Below are 19,496 nucleotides of genomic sequence, written 5' to 3'. Positions count from 1 at the left end.
TTTTTTTTTTTTTTAATTCACTTTTCATTCTCGCAGTCGCATTCAGAATCAATCCATACAACCCCATCTGACATAAAGACGTGCTATAGGTCTGCAGTGTACCACGATGCATACTACCGCCCCCCCCCCCCCCCCCAAAAGGGTTCTGACACACAAACACTGGCGAAGCTGCCTTCTTCGTATCTCACCGTCACTTGAAATCAGTCTGTAACAGCCGGTGTAATTTATGATATTTGTAAAGGTTAGCTTTATTTTTTTAAAATTCACTTTTCATTGTCTCAGTCGCGTTCAGGATCCATCCCTACCGCCCCCCACCTGACACTGCGGTTTTTACATAAAGACGCGCTATAGTTCTGCAGTGTATCATGATACATACGACCGCGTGTTTTTTTCCCCCAGTATTGCCAGTCCCCACGTGTTGCTGTATGCTGTTTCTTTTGTACTCCAGGACATGCAGAGGAAAGCATAGTAAAGAACAGTAACTTCAGCGCTATATGCAATCATCAGACACTCCCCATCTGATGCCTTTTTCACATAAAGACGCGCTAAAGCTCTGCAGTGTACTTGTGACTACATTGTCGTACCAATGCTTGCGAACTGAAGTGTCTGCATGCACTTTTTCGTGGCATTATATGTGTATTTTTTTAGCATGCCCATGTAGCTCAAACACAGGAACATATGTTGATGTAAAAGTATAACAAAACAAGTGCACTTTTATTCAAGACTATAACCGAAGAAAAAGAAAGCAAGTTACAGTAGGTGGAATGCTAAGAACTGCTGATTTCCATTCTCTGCTATATAACTGTTAACATTTGAATCTGATGATTGCATATAGCGCTGTCTGATTTAGTGTGCGCAAGAACATGCAGGTGGCCAGTTGCTGAGTGCTACAACGCACATTTTAAAAAAAGAAAGAGACAAATATATGTGACATTTTGAAGAAATCATTTTATGACGCGAATAGTACCAATCAGAAAACATCGTCGAAGTAATGCAATATTATTTGAAAACGAACAGCGTCAGGTTGGGTGTGAAGTTATACTGGCGCTGTTTGAGTCAGATCAGAAGCTGAAAAAGCTCCTGTTCTGACTCTAAGTAAAAAAGCATGAATTAATCAACAGAAATAACTGCGATTGACATTTTAAAGTTAACGATTTACAGTGCATACCAATTTATAAATTCAATGTCCGTTTGAGGAAAAAAAACCACTTTCTTCAAAGCTGGGAATCGAACTCGCGTCTCTGTGGCACAGTAAGGCAGTGGTGCTCCAAGTCAGCAAACCGTCCTTATAACTTATTTTTTCAAGATCCATAACACACAGACAGACAGAGCACTGCGTAATACAGAGACAGACAGGCAGAGATATACAAATAAACAGGGAAGGCACATGCACTGAAAGAAAAAAAAAATCAACATGTGCGTTGTTTCTGCAGCACTGAATGAGCTCACCCGCTCTAACATCACCCCTCCCCCGATCTGACTCTCTAAGTAACAGCGCAAGTACAGACACAAATCAAGTGCATGTGTGTACTGTATAATATTAACAAAAAGAGCAGCTTACTACTGAAAACGGCAAATATAGGAGTGAGTGGGGATCGAACCAGGACTCTTGATTACACTTGGTTTGCATCTGTACGTGCGCTGTTACTTAGAGAGCCAGATCAGGGGAGGGGTGATGTTAGAGCGGGTGAGCTTATTCAGTGCTGCAGAAACAACGCGCATGTTGATTTTTTTTTCTTTCAGTACATGTGCCTTCCCTGTTTGTTTGTATATCTCTGCCTGTCTGTCTCTGTATTACGCAGTGCTCTGTCTGTCTGTGTGTTATGGATCTTGAAAAAAATAAGTTATAAGGACAGTTGTTCATGTTAATTGCAGTCTCAATTGTTAAAAAAATATTTTAAAAGGAGCATCCCACATGAAAATATAACGATCTCATTACCTGACAGTCCATACCAATTTACAAATTTTATGTCCGTTTGAGGTTAAAAAGAAAAAAAAGAAGTAACACTTTATCCCCAGCGGGGAATTGAACTCATGTTTGTGAGGCAGAGAAAAGCTACTCGGTCTGAGAGGCAAATCTTAGTGCGCTACGCCACGGAAGCTGTTATATGGTGTGTGAAGCTTTTGTGGAAGTGTTTATTTGATCTTAGGAACTCGGGCTTTACACATTCTATAGTTTATGCCTACATTTTGTAACATTTATTACTAAAATATGAAAAAGTTTCTGTTTTAGCAATGTGTTTACACAGATTACTGTAGAAACGGAACACGCATGAAATGCATGTATTCCAAATAGCGATCTATTATTTCTATTCTAAAACTCCAGCAGTTCAGTCACTCCCAGGTAATCAAACAAGGCATGAGCTGGGAAAACTTAGTGAACGTTCTGCGACGGTGGGGGATGGAATAGCCGGCTGCTCGCTGCTCCTCTTAATCGGCACATTTAGAAGACAAAAGAGAGGTGAGAACGGTTTTAAGGTGGGCCGGATCTACGAGTTTTTTCATAGACTCTGGTAACTCTAGTGTTAATTCACACTACAAAGCACTCACCTCAGAGCCAGAGTAGCCCGGTTCACATCTAACCAACAGCAGTTTGCCACAGTGCAAATCTTCAAACTGAAATGCTTTTATAGTGGTAAGATCTGCTGACTCATAATCATGAGGTCACAGGTTTGATTCCCAGAATTACCATTTTGAGTAGTGTATATACAGTAGTTTTATACAATAAAAACATACATTTGTTTTGAGTCTGTAACAGCCGGTATAAATGTATGGTACTTGAAGATTAGGGTTTTTTTTTTTTTTTATTCAGTTTTTATGCTTCCCCCGATCTGACACTGCTGTTTTCAAATAAAGGCAAGCTATAACGTTTGGAAGAAGAAAAAGGTCAGGCGTCGTCCTACCAGTCAATCTGCCACATGCCCGACCTCTTGCTGCATCCAAACGGTGCCATCTTTCACCTTTATGCCTGGTGCAGCTGCATTGTTCTTATGTGTGAGTTGACGTTTCTTGCGAGGAGGGCTTCTGTTCTCTTTCTCCGATGTAGGACCCACATCCTCATTTGAGTTCACCTCTGTTATAGCAAGTCTTTATTTGAAAAAACCAGTGTCAGATCGGGGGGAGCACAAAATAAAAACGCTGACCTTTACAAGTACCATTAATTTACACCGGCTGTTACAGACTCAAATCAAATGTATGTTTTTATTCCATAATAGTAACAATAAGAGCAGCTCACCACTCAAAACAGCAATTCTGGGAAGCGGCCAGACTCAAACTTGCGACCTCTTGATTATGAGTCAGCAGTTCTTACCACTGCACCACCCAAGCGGTCGTGTCAGCGTTGTACCCTAACCCGATTTCTTTTTCTTTGGTTATATTTTTGAATAAAAGCGCACTTGTTTTGTTATACATGTACCTTTTGTGAAAGTGTTTATTTGATATTTGGACTTCAGTCTTCACACATTATGCACTTCATGTCAAACTATTGTCATTAGTACTACAGTAATCCCTCACTATATCGCGCTTCGCCTTTCGCGGCTTCACTCTATCGCGGATTTTATATGTAAGCATATTTAAATATATATTGCGGATTTTTTGCTGGTTCGCGGATTTCTGCAGACAATGGGTCTTTTAATTTCTGGTACATGCTTCCTCAGTTGGTTTGCCCAGTTGATTTCATACAAGGGACACTATTAGCAGATGGCTGAGAAGCTACCCAACTTACTTTTCTCTCTCTCTTTCTTGTGCTGACTTTCTCTGATCCTGACGTAGGGGGATTGAACAGGGGGGCTGTTCGCACACCTAGACGATACGGACGCTCGTCTAAAAATGCTGAAAGGTTATCATCACGTTGCTACCTTCTGTGCAGCTGCTTTGTGAAGCGACATGCTGCACGGTGCTTCGCATACTTAAAAGCTCGAAGGGCACGTATTGATTTTTGTTTGTTTTTCTCTGTCTCTATCTCTCTCTCTCTTTCTCTGCTCCTGACGGAGGGGGTGTGAGCCGCCGCATTCAACAGCTTTGTGCCGCGGTGCTTCGCATACTTAAAAGCCAAACAGCCCTATTGATTTGTTTGCTTTCCTCTCTCTTTCTGACAATCTCTGCTCCTGACGCACACTCCTTTGAAGAGGAAGATATGTTTGCATTCTTTTAATTGTGAGACGGAACTGTCATCTCTGTCTTGTCATGGAGCACAGTTTAAACTTTTGAAAAAGAGACAAATGTTTGTTTGCAGTGTTTGAATAACGTTCCTGTCTCTCTACAACCTCCTGTGTTTCTGCGCAAATCTGTGACCCAAGCATGACAATATAAAAATAACCATATAAACATATGGTTTCTACTTCGTGGATTTTCTTATTTCGCAGGTGGCTCTGGAACGCAACCCCCGCGATGGAGGAGGGATTACTGTATAACATGAAAAAAGTTTCTGTTTTAGGTATGTATTCAGCATTTCCTGCCTCACATTTCCTGTCATCCTATACTTACATAGATCTTTGTAGACAAGGAACATACATGAAATGCATGTGTTCCAAATAACAATATATTAATAAAATCCAAAAAAAAAAAAAAAAACGATATATTAGTTACCCTATAGAACTCCAGGCAACTCACACCCACATAAACAAGACTTGAGAGGGGAGAACTTTTTGTCCAAGTTGAGCTGTGGCGGTGGAGGGATGGAATAGCAGGCTGCTTGCTGCTTGTGCTGATCGACACATGTACAAAACAAAAGATGCTAATGGAGAGGTTCGAAGGAATTTAATGTGGCCCGGGATTTTTCGTAGGTTTCAGGGATTCTAGTGTTAATGGTCTACATACAACCAAACACAGTGTGTATATATATATATATATATATATATATATATATATATATATATATATAGCACCAAGAATTTTAAATATACATTTATTTTTTAAATTCAGACAAGGAATACTCCAATTCTTTTGTTGAAATCTCTTAAAATTAGTTTTCATAATAACAAAATAAGTAGGGTGAATTTAGTGAAAAGGTTTTTTATATTATGTGTCATAGAATGACACATTTATGCCTAATAGGATATAATTTTACCTTCATTCAAATAAAGAAAACAGGAAATAAATCTAAAGCAATAAAATATAGTTGAGTACTTTCAGTATAAGTAACCCATATAACCCTAACTGTCTGAAGGTTTAAGCAAAGCAAGTGAATCTTTTCAGCACCAACCATATCAGGCTGCACATTCTGAAGCAACTTTAATTGCTTTATTGTTTTTACTGAATATTTTGTGTGTACTTCAAGCTTGTGCTCACCTTTCAACATGATTTTTGCTTCCGGTTTTCTGTTATACATGAATATTTAAAACACTTTTGATTCTGTATATGTTGTTATGGCTTATTAGATATACCTGCCTATAAATTACCAAAGTACTATACTCAATGCATTCATTTCAAAGAATAATTTTTCAATTTTTAACCCTTAAACCACTGGAACCGGCTATAGTCAGTTCCCAATGCAATTTGCCTGCACGCCGGAGCTGAGTATATTCGGAAAAGTACATTTGTTGAACGCCACAACTGGCTAAAATCGGTTTCCAGTGCAATTTGGAAGCACGCCAAAGCCGAGTATATGCAGCGACATACATTTGGTGACGTACATTAATTGCACTCTGCAACCGGCTAAAGTCATGTCTCAGTGCAATTTGCCAGCACGTAGGGGGTGAGTATATTCGGCGATGTACATTCATTGAACCCCACAACCGGCTATAGTTGCTTTACAGAGCAATTTGCCAGCACGCCAGAGCTGATCAGTCAGTGCCGTATATTCGTTGAGCAGCCAGCTCACAACCACTGCCGGCCCCGGCAGAACTGCAGCACCACTGTCTCTGGGATTCAGCCGCTGCACTAGACGAGCCTGCAAGCATCCTCGTTTATCTCTATGTGCCTGCGTGTAGCCAGTTCAAGGGGAGCTGGCTCAGTGATTTACTGAATTTCAGCCATGGCGTCAGTTGCACCTTGAACATATTGTTCCAGTAGTTTTTTAAATAGTTTTTACAGTTTATTAGCAGTGTGTAAACTGATCAGTGTTGCAGTAATTGTGATGCTCTTTGCATGAAAAAAATACGTGTTCAATTAAAATTTCACATTTTCTTTGTGAATTGTGTTGTTTACTTAAAAAGTGCAGCAAAAAAGTATTTGGTGTCCAGAGATGCATTAACCCCAAAGTATCTGGCAGTTTAAGGGTTATAATGAATCTAATGATATTATAAAAATGATTCATGTTATGTTTTAATGAAGCATATATTGCTAATTAAAAAGAAAAGAAATGATTAGACTGTGTTTTGATCATAAAATAAAATAAAAATAAATAAACCCCCAAACAAACAAACAAACAAATAAAATACAATAATCCTGCAATTCTGTACTTTCTTCATCCTTGCAAAGAAAATGTGTAACTAATGGATACTTGTCTAATTAAGTCAATACCTTTTATTTATTAGGAAAAGAATTCATAAGAGAGGGACTAAAGGAAACACATGTGATAAATGCCTTAAAAAGCATCCTGACAATCTCATGATCATAAGGCTAAGAAAAGAAAGTGCACCATATATTGTTAGTGTCCCTGTGAGTACTCCGCATTAACAGGCAGATATGAAGAATATCAGCTATAACACAAATATTAAAAAGATGTTGCCCACCGGGTAATAACACTTGAATTTTAATTTGTTCCTTGACTGACAAACACAAAGTGAGCTGAAAACAAAACAAAGTATGACAGTAACTTAACACAGAATTAAATTTAATAAGATAAATATTTAATATATACTCACAATGAATCCAAGTTTTTTGTAGTCCCTAGTATACATCGATTTTCTCTTCTCTATGCTACCACTGTTGTTAGGTTCACTTTCTACATCAAAGGCAATTCTTCGAAGTTCAAAAATGATGTCTCTTTGGGCCTGTAAAACAGAATAAAATGAAATACTGAAAAATTTCATTATTAATAAAATGAATCGGTGTTTTAGTCAAAAGATAGAAGAGAAGAACATAAAACTACTTGTAACAAAAAAAAGTATTTGGAAATAATAGTTACTGTAAATAATGATTACTTTTATCCTAGGACTCAAAGCTTGCCTCAGCTGATCCAAAAAAATAAACAACTTCATAAAGGTTTTGCTGAGGTTACAATCTTCAGCCCAAAATGTTTTCAACTTACTCTGTTATAAAAACACAAATATACCATATATATAGGATAAGTTTGAGATTAAAGTACCACACCCTATTTTGAAGTCTCATACCTTAATTTCATTATTTTTTCACGAGATAAACATAACATATCTGAAGACCAAATGAATAACAGAAACATTTCTTCAAAAGAAATGATAGAAAACCTTCATTCCCTCTCTACCCTCGTTAACATATCAAACAGCCAAATAAATACTAATCTGTAACATAACGCACATAGATCATAGACATAATACAGTTCTGCAAATACAACACCAACCTACAGTGTGTATTTTGTGCTACAGAAATGACCAATTGTGAAATATAACAGTTTAATAAGTTCCTATTTCCAAATTTAACATTGGGGTATGCCTTAAATTTGTATTATTTCATTGTCACCCTTAAAAAGTCCTGAAATACTGCTTTTTAGGGAAATGACTATACAGTGTAAACCCAAACGATATAAGAAAAAAATGCAACAAATGCTCACAATCCGACATTCTGAAGCTAAACAGGTATAGGAAGTTAAGCTCGCATAGACTTGCGACATGAACATGATATAGTGAAAGAAAGAAAAAATGGTCTTGATATAATAAGGTATTAAAACTCATTTTTAAAATGTTGTTTATCAAATATGGAAGATCGATCTCAAGATGACATTCTCTAGGATAATGGTGAAACAAATGATGAAGCTGCATTAACTTCAGAATATAACAGCGAGACAGAAAAAACAACCAAGGAGCTTTTAGAATAAACAAATAGGACACTATGCATCTCCTGTGTATTTTACATTGGTGTTTCCTTTTAATTACTGGTATACTTTATTTTAAATGTTTTATTAAAATTTGTTCTCTCTTCATTATTTGCAAATCTTGCATATATAAGTTAATTTTTCCCCATGAAAATTACCCTTTTTTCCAGTTTCTCAGATAAGTTATAAAAAACAGGTGTAAAAGCATTTATCATTAATTTTGGTGTATATTATATGTAACATAACTTTCAGGTTAGAAGAGAAACTTGTGAAACTGTTGCCTTCAACAATATATACAGTATAAATGAATATACAGTAGTTTCAATACTGTACTAATTTCATTGCTCCCTAAAAATGTTTTTTTTTTATATAGCAGTGTGAAGTTTCTGTAGATAAAGTGTTTGTATACGGTTTCTGTTTAAAAATCTGCAAGAACTGACAGGTTAGCTATTTTGTGCTAATTCATGAGAAAATGAAGGTACCCAAATGATACTGCTTTCAAACGGAAATAAATCTGAATGTATTTCACTTCCTATAGTTGATGTAGTGCCTGTGGTTCAGAAGTATTGCCTTCAGAAGATTTTTAATGTCTATTGTTAGACAATATAATACCCCCTGAGAATATGTACAACAAAACCACACTGGGGTATACAATTAGAAACAATTTTCTCTGTGAATATTTACTTAAAATATGCATTATACCATTATTTTCTGTCATTTGTGAAGCTAATTACACTGAAACTGTGTAATTTAAAAAAAATCATTAGAACTTTAATTATAATATGCGTGTTGGAAATGTTAACATAATCCATTTGTAGAACTTTCTTACATGTACAGCATCTGGATGCACTGAAGCATTGAAGAGTGCTTCCAGATTTTAAACAAAAAATAGAAAATCTCACTTTTAATAGCAATCATATATAATGCAAGGGGTGAATATACAGGTTGCTCTCTAACAAAGATCACTTCAGCTCACACCCAGATCACATCAATACATTTACTTCCACCAGGACAAACAGCAGGTCTTTGAACTGCAGTCTGAAACTAGACTTGATAGAGGAATCTTAAAAAAAGAAATAGTGGGAGAGCATGTAAACTGCACCGCAAAGACACTCAAGTCTGAAAATAAAGTAGGAAATGAGAGATGCAAATCTACTGCATCATTACACTGCCCATACTCTCATAATTTCTAAACTGCTACTCAGTTAAAGGTCAGGAGCATCTAATAACTGTTGTTTAACCATGCTGTTCAAAACAAATCAAAATTCAGTGAGTTTTGCTGAGTGAATAACATAACAGCCCTAGAACAGAAAAAATAAAATTATACTGTATACAGGACAAAACACAAAAGTGTTTTCAGTTACATTTTCATTTAGCAATGATTCCATTGAATGAGAATTGTTTCACTTAAACAAATCAACATTATGCACTAAAAGCAAAAAAATATAGAAATATAACATGTATACACTACAATATAAAATTAGACAAATAAATACACTAAATATGAACAGTCTGAAACAAAATTAAAACAAATACCATGAAGTGAGTCGCCAATATCCTGTATTTTTTGAATGGTACTGTGGCAGCAGAATCTATAAAATGTACTGTCCCTTAATCTAAAACACATTACTAAGTAAAACAAGGAATTTTCATCATTACAAGACAATGCATAAGAGCATACTGAGTGCCACTGTCTACTTTTTGGTGGTTTTACTGATTTATGTTTTTCTATTAACTACTAGCTTTATGGACACTATACTGCCGTTTACAGTACATGGCTACTAGGAATTACAAACAAAAAACACTTCATTTGTCAGTTTACAATTTTCTTACACTGAGTGAAGATGCACTGAGGTAATTTTTAGGTTCACACCAGCACAAAGTCACTACATTACTAAACAGGCATAGCTCTAGAAGCTATACAAAGAAGAGCAAACAAGAGCATCCCTAGGCTAAACAGCATGTCCAGCTCTGACTGATTCTTCTTTTTCTTTCGGCTGCTCCCGTTAGGGGTCGCCACAGCGGATCAGTCATAAACAGAGAACACTACATGGGAACATTATCATTTACTTCCTCACTTTAAAATTCTCAAAATTATAAGTTCAACCAATCAGAAAGAAAGGTTGTGGAGATCTGGACCAAACTACCAATTTACATGGTTCAAACAGAAACCTTTCGAGTATTTCAGAAATATATGGATGGAGCATATAAAACTTTTGATTGACTAAAAGGTTTCCTCTCACTTGTCTCTTTTTCTTTTTGGTATCTTGATGTGGAACTTGGTGTCACTGTTCTACTGTCAAGCTGTTCTTATCTCAGGTACTGGGAGCCTTGGAATCAACAGACAGAAGATTCTGTCATCAGACCGGACAGCCCAGTGTGGCCACTATTGTAAAATACCCTGAAGGTGATGGAGGGCTATTTGGCTGAGGTCTCCATGACTGTAACTGTGTCCAGCACAGTGTTTAACTTTCTCTCTTACAACTGACCATGGACTATCCTGAGGTTTATTTTCTCCAGGGATGCTCACACTAGAGTTTTTGTTATCCTCTCCTCCATTGTAAATTGGCTATAGTTCAACAATGAATTACTGGGCAAGTGAGACCAGCTATTTTATATGGGTTGGAGACGGTGGCACTGACCAGAAAGCAGGAGACAGAGCTGGAGTTGGCAGAGTTAAAGATGCTAAGATTTGCATTGGGTGTGACGAGGATGGACAGGATTAGAAATGAGGACATTAGAGGGTCAGCTCATGTTAGACAGTTGGGAGACAAAGTCAGAGAGGCGAGATTGCGTTGGTTTGGACATGTGCAGAGGAGAGATGCTGGGTATATTGGGAAAAGGATGCTAAGAATAGAGCTGTCAGGCATGAGGAAAAGAGGAAGGCTTAAGAGAAGGTTTATGGATGTGGTGAGAGAGGACATGCAGGTGATGGGTCTAACAGAACAAGATGCAGAGGACAGAAAGATATGGAACAAGATGATCCGCTGTGGCGACCCCTAACGGGAGCAGCCAAAAGAAGAAAAAGAAGAAGATTATTGCTTTCCATGTATGTTAATCAGTTTCTAATTTGTTTTATGTTTAACAAATCCGTGTCTTTATGGGTACTAATTCAATGTTTAGCAATTTATACTTGCATTTTATCTGAGAACTTGTCACAGTACTATGTGCCTGCACTCAACGAAGATCAATAGTAAACAATAAACCGAATTGAAAGTAATTAATTTATAAAGCTTATGTTTGTAAGTATAAGAATTTGATTTATGAGAGTGAATAGTATGATCAATTTGTTTTAACACTTTCTTAATTTCTGACAAAACAAATGATTTATTCTTTACAATTTAAGCAATCTCAACTTGCGTTTAACTTATAACTTTTACCTGATCTTGGGGGTCCATCTTTGTCATCATTCTATCCTCCAAAAGGTTGAAAGTTAGTACTTGCAAGACATAGAGTTGATGGGACATCTCAGGTTTGATTGTTTTGTTACTTCGAATAACATTCTACAAAATAATACAAACAAACAAATCCATTTTTAAGTGCTACCTATTCATAGGAATACACTAAAAGGAATCTTTTAACATATGGTGTTTGTAACATGAACTTATGGATTTTCCTAAATGGAGCTTGCAGTTAATACAAATGAACACTGCCACCACAACAGCATCACAAACCAGGCTAAGGCTTTAATCATGCTGAGAAATGGGCAGCTTGCTTTACGTAAATGAATGTCGCTACCAGAAGCCAAGTGGACAGAAAGAAGACATGATACACAAGTCGCATCATTGGTTTCTTGACCGCACTTATAAACATACACTTCGAACAACAGGGTGGGAGAATACAGGCCCTTGGTAGTGAAATGCATGCAATTTGCGAAGAACAGGGGTGTCCGCTTGAAGGTCAGACCATTGTGTGCCGCTACACTCCAGTTCACAAAGCAGAAGCAGGGAAGTGCTGGCACAGCATATCGTTCTACTTCAAGCTCTGAGTACAACACAAGCTGTGAGCAATATCATGCCTCTTGAGTTTAAATGATTGCACAGCTCAGTAAGAGAGTCCCAGAACTTAGATGAGGAGGACATTGTACATAGTTAACATTATATTTTTTCACCTGCACTTTTCTGTACAATGCTTATAAGGTTCAGTTCATTCCATGGGCCACATAAATGCCCATGCAGCCAGTAAATGCCAATACTGTAAGTAATAAGCTAAAGTAAATCATGGTTCAGTGTATACTACTTTTGACCAAAACGTGTAATGGGAGAAGTACATAGATCAAACCTGATTGTATTTACTGTCAATTCAAAATAATAGTTTCCTGTACAACTGTGTTTTTCAATGACCATCAAAAAAAAAGCCATTCAATCAGAAGAAAAAGCAGGAATTGATCTACTACCCAAATGTTTTACTCAAGGACAATTCTATGTAGAATATTCAAGAGTAGGGAGCACCAGTGAACTAATTACATTATCCTCTGAAAAAAAATAAACAAATATTGTTTACAGAAAATTTCTCAGCTACTTACATCTGATTAACTGCTGCCTTTAAAACCAAGGCTTATTCTCTTTTGAAATTTCCCAAGTGAAGCTGGGTAGCACAGTTAGTACAATATATAATAAAACCAAGAACAAGTCATTTTACAACAAATAAGCATCAAGAGCTGAAAAGAAATAGAAAGGACAAAGCAAGACTACAAAATACTGAACTCTGAATTACTGTTTTAAAATGCTAAATCACACTACAAGAATTTATAATGTAACACCATCAAAATGCATGAAGATAAAATAATTTCTTAAAAATTTTCTTTGTTACATTTTTACAGAATGGCTGTCAATATTTATTAAAAAAAAAACAAAAAAACAATGAATGAATGAAGTGTATTTTTTCACAAGGATAATGTTGTATTTTAGTTTACATATTCTTTAGGTGATCAGCTCCTGCTTTTCTTTTATTTTGTCAAGATTAAACTACCCTAAAGGCTAACTGTACTTAATTAATTACATTTTCTACTCAGCAGCAAAAATGTGCCATCAGCAAGACTAAAGAGCTGAAAATAAACTTGTTCTTGGAATTCACAACAGTTGTGCCATCTAGTGGTTAATCATATATTTATAGATCCCTTATTATCATTTGGACATTCTAAACAGAAGGAAAGTGCAATTTACATTTTACACATGATAAGATAAATAAACAGAACAGCATGACTAACTTACAGTAAGAATTTCGTGGCGAAGAGACTTCTGGGCCAAGATGTTTGCCATTTCCTGAAAATAGAAAGGAAAAAATACCACTAGAAATAATTAATGTGTACTTTCCAATCTTTTATTTTCAACTAAGGTAAATATATCAGAACACTGATATAAACAGTAAATGCTTTTTGATGATGATTAACTAAAAAAGGGCAGAATCTACTTTATACACCAGTGACACTTTTATTCCTTAACACTAAATATACTTAAAACTTGCAAAATTATTTTCCAATTACATTATAGTTGTCATTTTTCATCTGAAAGTAAGTCACTAGAATTCAGCTGTATAAATTCAACCACACTTAATCCAGAATATTAGTTGTATTTATTAAAACCATGAACACTTTTTAAAATTTATTTTGCAGGAGTTCTACTTCTTTATGGCAATTATATTTATTTTATCTTAGACCTATCATTGTTTTTATGCACCGGGAAGACACACCCAATGATGCACAAGATCAATATACTTTTTAACAACTTGTGTACAAGTTAGTTTAAATGATCTGCTCAAAGATACACAGAGAGTTGAATCTGGCGACTAAACTGGCAACACTGTGGTGGAAAATCAACACTTGACACCATTCAAACTTAAATCCTACAGAAAGAAAGTGCACGAAGGCCTATTCATCTGCTATCAAGGAATGTGTCTAAGTATGGATTACTGCTACCAACATGCTGCAGCAGACAACTGATAACCTACATGCTATCAAAGTATGGCACAATGCCACTGGATTGGATTGAATGTATATTATTATATCATCATATATAAATAATACCCGTAATTAAATTAAACAGTGAGATTGTAGATCTCCAACAAAGCCTCAAGAGATCATCCTTCTGTGCTTTTAGGTGTGAATTCCAAAATTTTACTAAACAAACCCTGATGGTGGAACTTAAGCAAATATAACTTATAGCAAAAGTGTATAGTGATTAGGGTTCGCCTTAAACCGAATTCCATTTTTGCCCAAAGTATTGATGCTTCAGTATCCACAGTTTCCATTTCTGTAGAGTTATTCAGGAATGTAACCTACGCAGATAATGAGAATTGACTGTATGTTAGTATGTTACATAAATGCTTTATCTCCTCTTGAATTATAAACTAGTAAAACCAAAATAAAACCTAAATTATCATTTGATGCAACAGTAAAGAAGTATAAGCAGAAGGAGAAAAAACTGGTCATTTAGCAATACAATTCTAGAAAGGGAACAATTGTTTGGCACAAAACAGTTATAAAATCTTGTATTTTTAAAGCAAGATTAATAAACTATGCTCACTTGACTGGTACACCTGCCTTTACTATGTAACTGAAAATGCAATCAGTTACACTGTCACATGTGAAGATGTAAAACAGGTATGGAAAAACCAATTGATCATATGTATGCAAAAATCAAGACTTAAATCAGTTTTGATTGCAGCATGATAATGGGTGCCAGGAAAATTAGCCCTTTCTATACATAATACTTTCACAGGAGGGCCAAGTATGGCCACTACTCAAAAAGCATTAAGTCAACAGAAGTCCTCAGGTGAAAAAAAGTAAATACCCAGATAAAACACTGATTCAGGACATGACGTATGTATATCTTGTTGTATTCAAGCAAATGTCACGTTTCCAACTAAAAATAAAGAAAATATGGTTGCAATTGGCCATGGCATTCAAACAATGATAACCTGTGGTGATCTAAAAGCAGTGGCACTTCTGCTAGGAATGCAGCTTGGATATAACAAGTAAAGCTACTTCAATGGCAAATTGGATAGCCATATTAAAGTCTCATTACACTAAAAAGAACTTGTTGCTTTGTAAAAAATTTGGTTCTAGGGAATAAAGAGTGGCACCTAAACAAATTTACTACACAACAAAGATATTTTTGTTTCCTCTTTATATAAAACTTTTAAAAAAATTCATGAAAGCAATGAACCAAGAAGGTCAAGGATATTTTGATATTTGAGAAAGATGTTTCCCTGAATAAATGATGCCAGGTTTAAGGAAGGTATTTTTATTAGTCCACAAACAACATATTTCATCAATGACAAGTGATTTAAAGATTTGCTAGTGGAGCAGGAGAAAATCACATGGAAGGGAATCAAGAAAGTTGTTGGGAATTTTCTTGTCCAGCTGGATGACAACATCCTTCAAGCATACAGTGGAATGATCAGATGTGGAGTAAAAATTAAAATCAGCAGCAAAATATTTTCTGCTAAGATGAACTAATGTAATGTGCCAGAATCATTAAGCAATTAATCCCACTAAATTCAATAAAAGGTAATTTCATGTTTCTCCAAATTCCTACATGATACATTTAATCTGAAATTATATTTGTTTATTTGTGTTAAGTTTGAAACTGTCTGTCATAATCAACAAACATTTTTCAGGAAGCAATTCAGAAGCCACCTCTAACAGATTCCAGGAGAAGTTAGAAAGTATATCAGCTATAGGACAACTGCAGTTTTCATGGTTCAGCACCCCTTTGTCACATGTTTGACCACTTCTTTAGGCTGTTCCCTGGCCTAATAGCTTATCAACTCACTATTAAGCTGGCACATTTAGTGAATTGTCTACTCAGTATTTCTGATGAAGGATGCTGAGTAATTTCCTAAACCCTTAAAGGCTCAAGAAACCATAGCCAGGGATATAAAAAGAAAGTAAACCATATTTTAAAGCAAAAACAAAACACACACAGTAATTCTTACCAAAGATAATAAAAAGCACTGATTTAAAAAATCAATAATGAGAATCAGAAATGTATGATCCAGCAGTTTAAAAATACAAAGGCAGTTTTTTTTTTTTGGTTAAACACATTTTTTTTTAAAGCATAAATTACTAGAAAACTGTTTTACCTAACTCAAAACAAAAGTTTGTTATAAAATTTGTTCAGACTAATTTAATCTAGGTATAAATATATTAAAATATCCTAAAAATAGAATATGTAAAGATTGTTTTTACTGTTACATATTTATTATACTTGAATGGGAATCATTTTTAAATAGATTGCAGCCAAGTAACAAAAAGCAATACTGACCAAGAAACAGTATTTCCACAATTTTTAAATGGACTCAATACCTATTTTCCTACCTCATTTACCCAATCATTGGTTAGATATCTGCATTAAATGGATATAGTTGGGTTCACATAATATATTTTATTGAGAAAAAGGAATAAATGTTTCCACGTGGTAGCAGAGGCCTACAGCATGTAGTACAATATGTTTGCTGCAGCTCAGGGTAGGGTCAGAGGTATGGAGTCCATGTCAAACAGAATCAATTCCATGTCAAATACACATGTCAGAAAACAGAACACAGGACTTGCAAGGCATAGAGCAATATGCATGGTCATTGACATCCAAGGAAGCAAGCATTGGGAAACAAAGCTATCCTAAAAGACTACGCACAGAGGTACTGCACTGCCACTTACTGTGAGAGGACAATCAAGGATGTTAACATTGCCCTGCAAATCAAGCTAACGTGGAAAATGAAAAGAACAAGGAGACAGAGAAAGAAAGAGAGAGAGAGAGATAGCAAAGAATCAAGTTAGTAATGCACTAGTAACACATTCTGGCATTGCCAAATCAAAAGACCTTGAACTTGTCAGTGATAAATCACTATGACTTTAACATATATTCGAGGTAGAAACTAATACTTCCATTAAATTATGTCTGTACATAGTGTACATAACATTATCTTTTAAATTTGTTTCTTAGGCATGAAGCAACCAGCAACAAATCAGGGTGATTTCAAAGTTAAATGTACTGTATGAAATTCTTTAAAATACTACTTAAAATTGTATAGGTAGACATTTTAATTCTGTTGTCATGAGTGCTATTAAAATGCTTTCAAAAATATCTTTCAATTACTCATCTATTCCGCTGAAAGAAGTAAATCATGTCAAATTCAAAGTAGCTCACTTTATTTGAAATAGAAATTTAAAAATGATTTTACAATGTTTGATGCTGCTTTAAAAGGCTGTAGCAGGGCAAAATCTACAGATATAAGAATTAAATAGAGAAGTTAGGTATGCTAGACAACAATTCCAAAATGTTTAAAACATCAGAATGTTATCAGTCTTCTAACGTAACGTACCTGCATTCACTCCAGTTTCCCACTTAAATAACAGATGGGTCAGAGAAAAATATATTATACCAAATTTCAATAAACCAGCATCAAAACAGGATTTAATAAATGAAGATTTTTTTTTACACTTCCTTGGATTCTCATACTGGAAAGATGTTACACAAAAGTCATAAAAGACTAAGTCTAGAATCATTACAGTTCACAAATTTAAGTAAAGTAAGAAGTCAGAATAAAATTAATTAAATTTTTTCAAACCAGTTTAAAATAGGAACACACTGTTCAAAACCATTAGAATAGGCAAATTCATCAAGTTTGCCAAGAATCACTTTGATACATATAGTGTGATTTTTAAAATAAATCTACTTACACACTCTTAGAGGTTAGGAGCACGCACTGATACAGCACATTGCCGTACCCACCTCATGACAAACAACTCAGGATCCCAGATTAGGGCCTGAGTGCAGCCATGCAATGGGTGACACCTCAGCACCACACTAGTTCAGAAGGAATGGAATCAATGTGAAGTGTTTTATGGTGGCTGGAGTGCCAATTCTGCCACTGACCCCCAGGTTTTCCCTGCAGGTTGAAGGGCCTACAAACAGGGCTAGATGCAAATTAACATCATACCCAGGCCAGAGCAATTGCAGGTTAAGGGCCTAGCTCAAGGGCCCATTGAAGTAGAGTCACCTCAGAGTTCACACTCTGTGGCTACTTAAATTTTAGCTTGATTTTTGTAGTGAGAGGGTTACTTAATAGCTTCAAAGATTAACACCTATGCTTTACATAGTATCCTTAATGCCCTTCCTGCTGATCTGTATTTTTTGAGCAAGTAATTATTAGTTATTACACATATAGCTAAATCATTACGATTTTAAAGGAAGCAGTTGAAGGCAAAGAAAGAAAAAGAAAATGTTATTTATTTTGTTCATTAACATCATTTTATTTAATTTGTAAAAAAAAACAATGACAAATATTCAGACTGTAAAAAATACATCTACATTGAAATTGCCTTCTAAAACAACATAATCACCCTCAAACAAAATAATAAAAGCCATAATGACCTTTCACTTGACTGCAAACTGAAAGTGATATATGTAGAGAAAAAATGCATTCCGCTAAAGTATTTTCTTGGCAGCTTAGTCAATGAAATGTATAACTCCATTCACTGAAAAATCAAAGTAAGATACTACTAGATTAAAAATCAAGACAGGCTCAAACACGTGTATAATTCAGAAAGTAGATTTTAAAGATAATTTAAAAATATATTTTACCACTATTTAAATTAAAAAAAAATCAATCTCCTTAAGCCTATATGGATTTGTTATTATTATTTGATATACCAAAATAAAAACTATATGTCACACCATACTTATATGATTCATTATTTAAAATTTTTCAATTTTGTGCAATGAATGTGCCTCTACTAATCGCTCAGTGATGACACAGAAAAAAACAAGCCTCTTTAATCTTGTAAACAAAAGAGGAACACTATGCTATTCCTCCACTATACTATTACTAACTATGGCCTTCTTTGCTCTTAAAAACAGCCTCAACTCTTCGTGGAAAGATTCTGGGGACATTCCCTTAAGATTCTCACCCAAGATGACATAATTGCATCACACAGTTTCTGCAGATCTGTCATCTGCACACTCACACATGGATTCTGACAATATCATCTGTGTAAAATTGAGATTTTTTTCAATTCCTCATCTGTCCAGTTTTGGTGAGCCTTTATCCATTGTAGCATCAGCCTTCTGTTCTTGGATGACAGGAGTGGAACCTGACATGGTCATCGGTTGAAGCCCATCCGCCACAAGATCTGACGTGTTGTGCATTCTGAGATGATTTACTAATTACCACAGTTGTACAGAGGGGTTATATGAGTTACCATAGCCTTTCTGTAAGTTCAAACCAGTCTGGCCATTCTACTCTGACCTAGTGGCTAGCTGGTGAAAAGAATTTGGTCAGGGGTGCATCTTTTGGGACAAACTGAAGCAGCACTTATGTATTATATCTATATCTATTCACATCTATGTATCTGTCTATCGATCTATTATGTAGTGCCTTTCACATCCCAAGGCACACAACTATCTTAGTAACTGCAAACATATACAGTATATATCTTGCTCAACTGCCTGAAAGGGCAGGACTACCAGAGAAGCCTGTAAAAAAGCAGCTCCAAGGTCAGTGTTCGCAGAAACGGAATTTAGTTACTGCTTTGCTGGCATCT

The 19,496-nt window shown here is 35.6% G+C and overlaps 1 protein-coding gene across 4 annotated transcripts in view; it reads right to left on the bottom strand.

Moving 5' to 3' along the window:
- The window catches only part of elmo1 (engulfment and cell motility 1 (ced-12 homolog, C. elegans)), a 516,270-nt gene that overhangs the window by 276,379 nt on the left and 220,395 nt on the right, over positions 1 to 19,496 (bottom strand). For 2 of the 4 annotated variants that reach the window (XM_051935959.1, XM_028818136.2), the window contains 4 exons: positions 16,611 to 16,655; positions 13,165 to 13,215; positions 11,332 to 11,454; positions 6,807 to 6,935 (listed from right to left, as the gene is read on the bottom strand). In XM_051935959.1, coding sequence (XP_051791919.1) covers positions 6,807 to 6,935; positions 11,332 to 11,454; positions 13,165 to 13,215; positions 16,611 to 16,655 — 348 coding nt within the window. The remainder of the gene's footprint in view (positions 1 to 6,806; positions 6,936 to 11,331; positions 11,455 to 13,164; positions 13,216 to 16,610; positions 16,656 to 19,496) is intronic. The other 2 variants (XM_028818137.2, XM_051935961.1) reach the window with 1 other exon arrangement.

Source organism: Erpetoichthys calabaricus, chromosome 13 (genome assembly GCF_900747795.2).
Source record: "Erpetoichthys calabaricus chromosome 13, fErpCal1.3, whole genome shotgun sequence".
NCBI lineage: Eukaryota > Metazoa > Chordata > Cladistia > Polypteriformes > Polypteridae > Erpetoichthys > Erpetoichthys calabaricus.
Note: the sequence above shows the minus strand (reverse complement) of the source record. Positions and strands in the feature narration are given on the sequence as shown.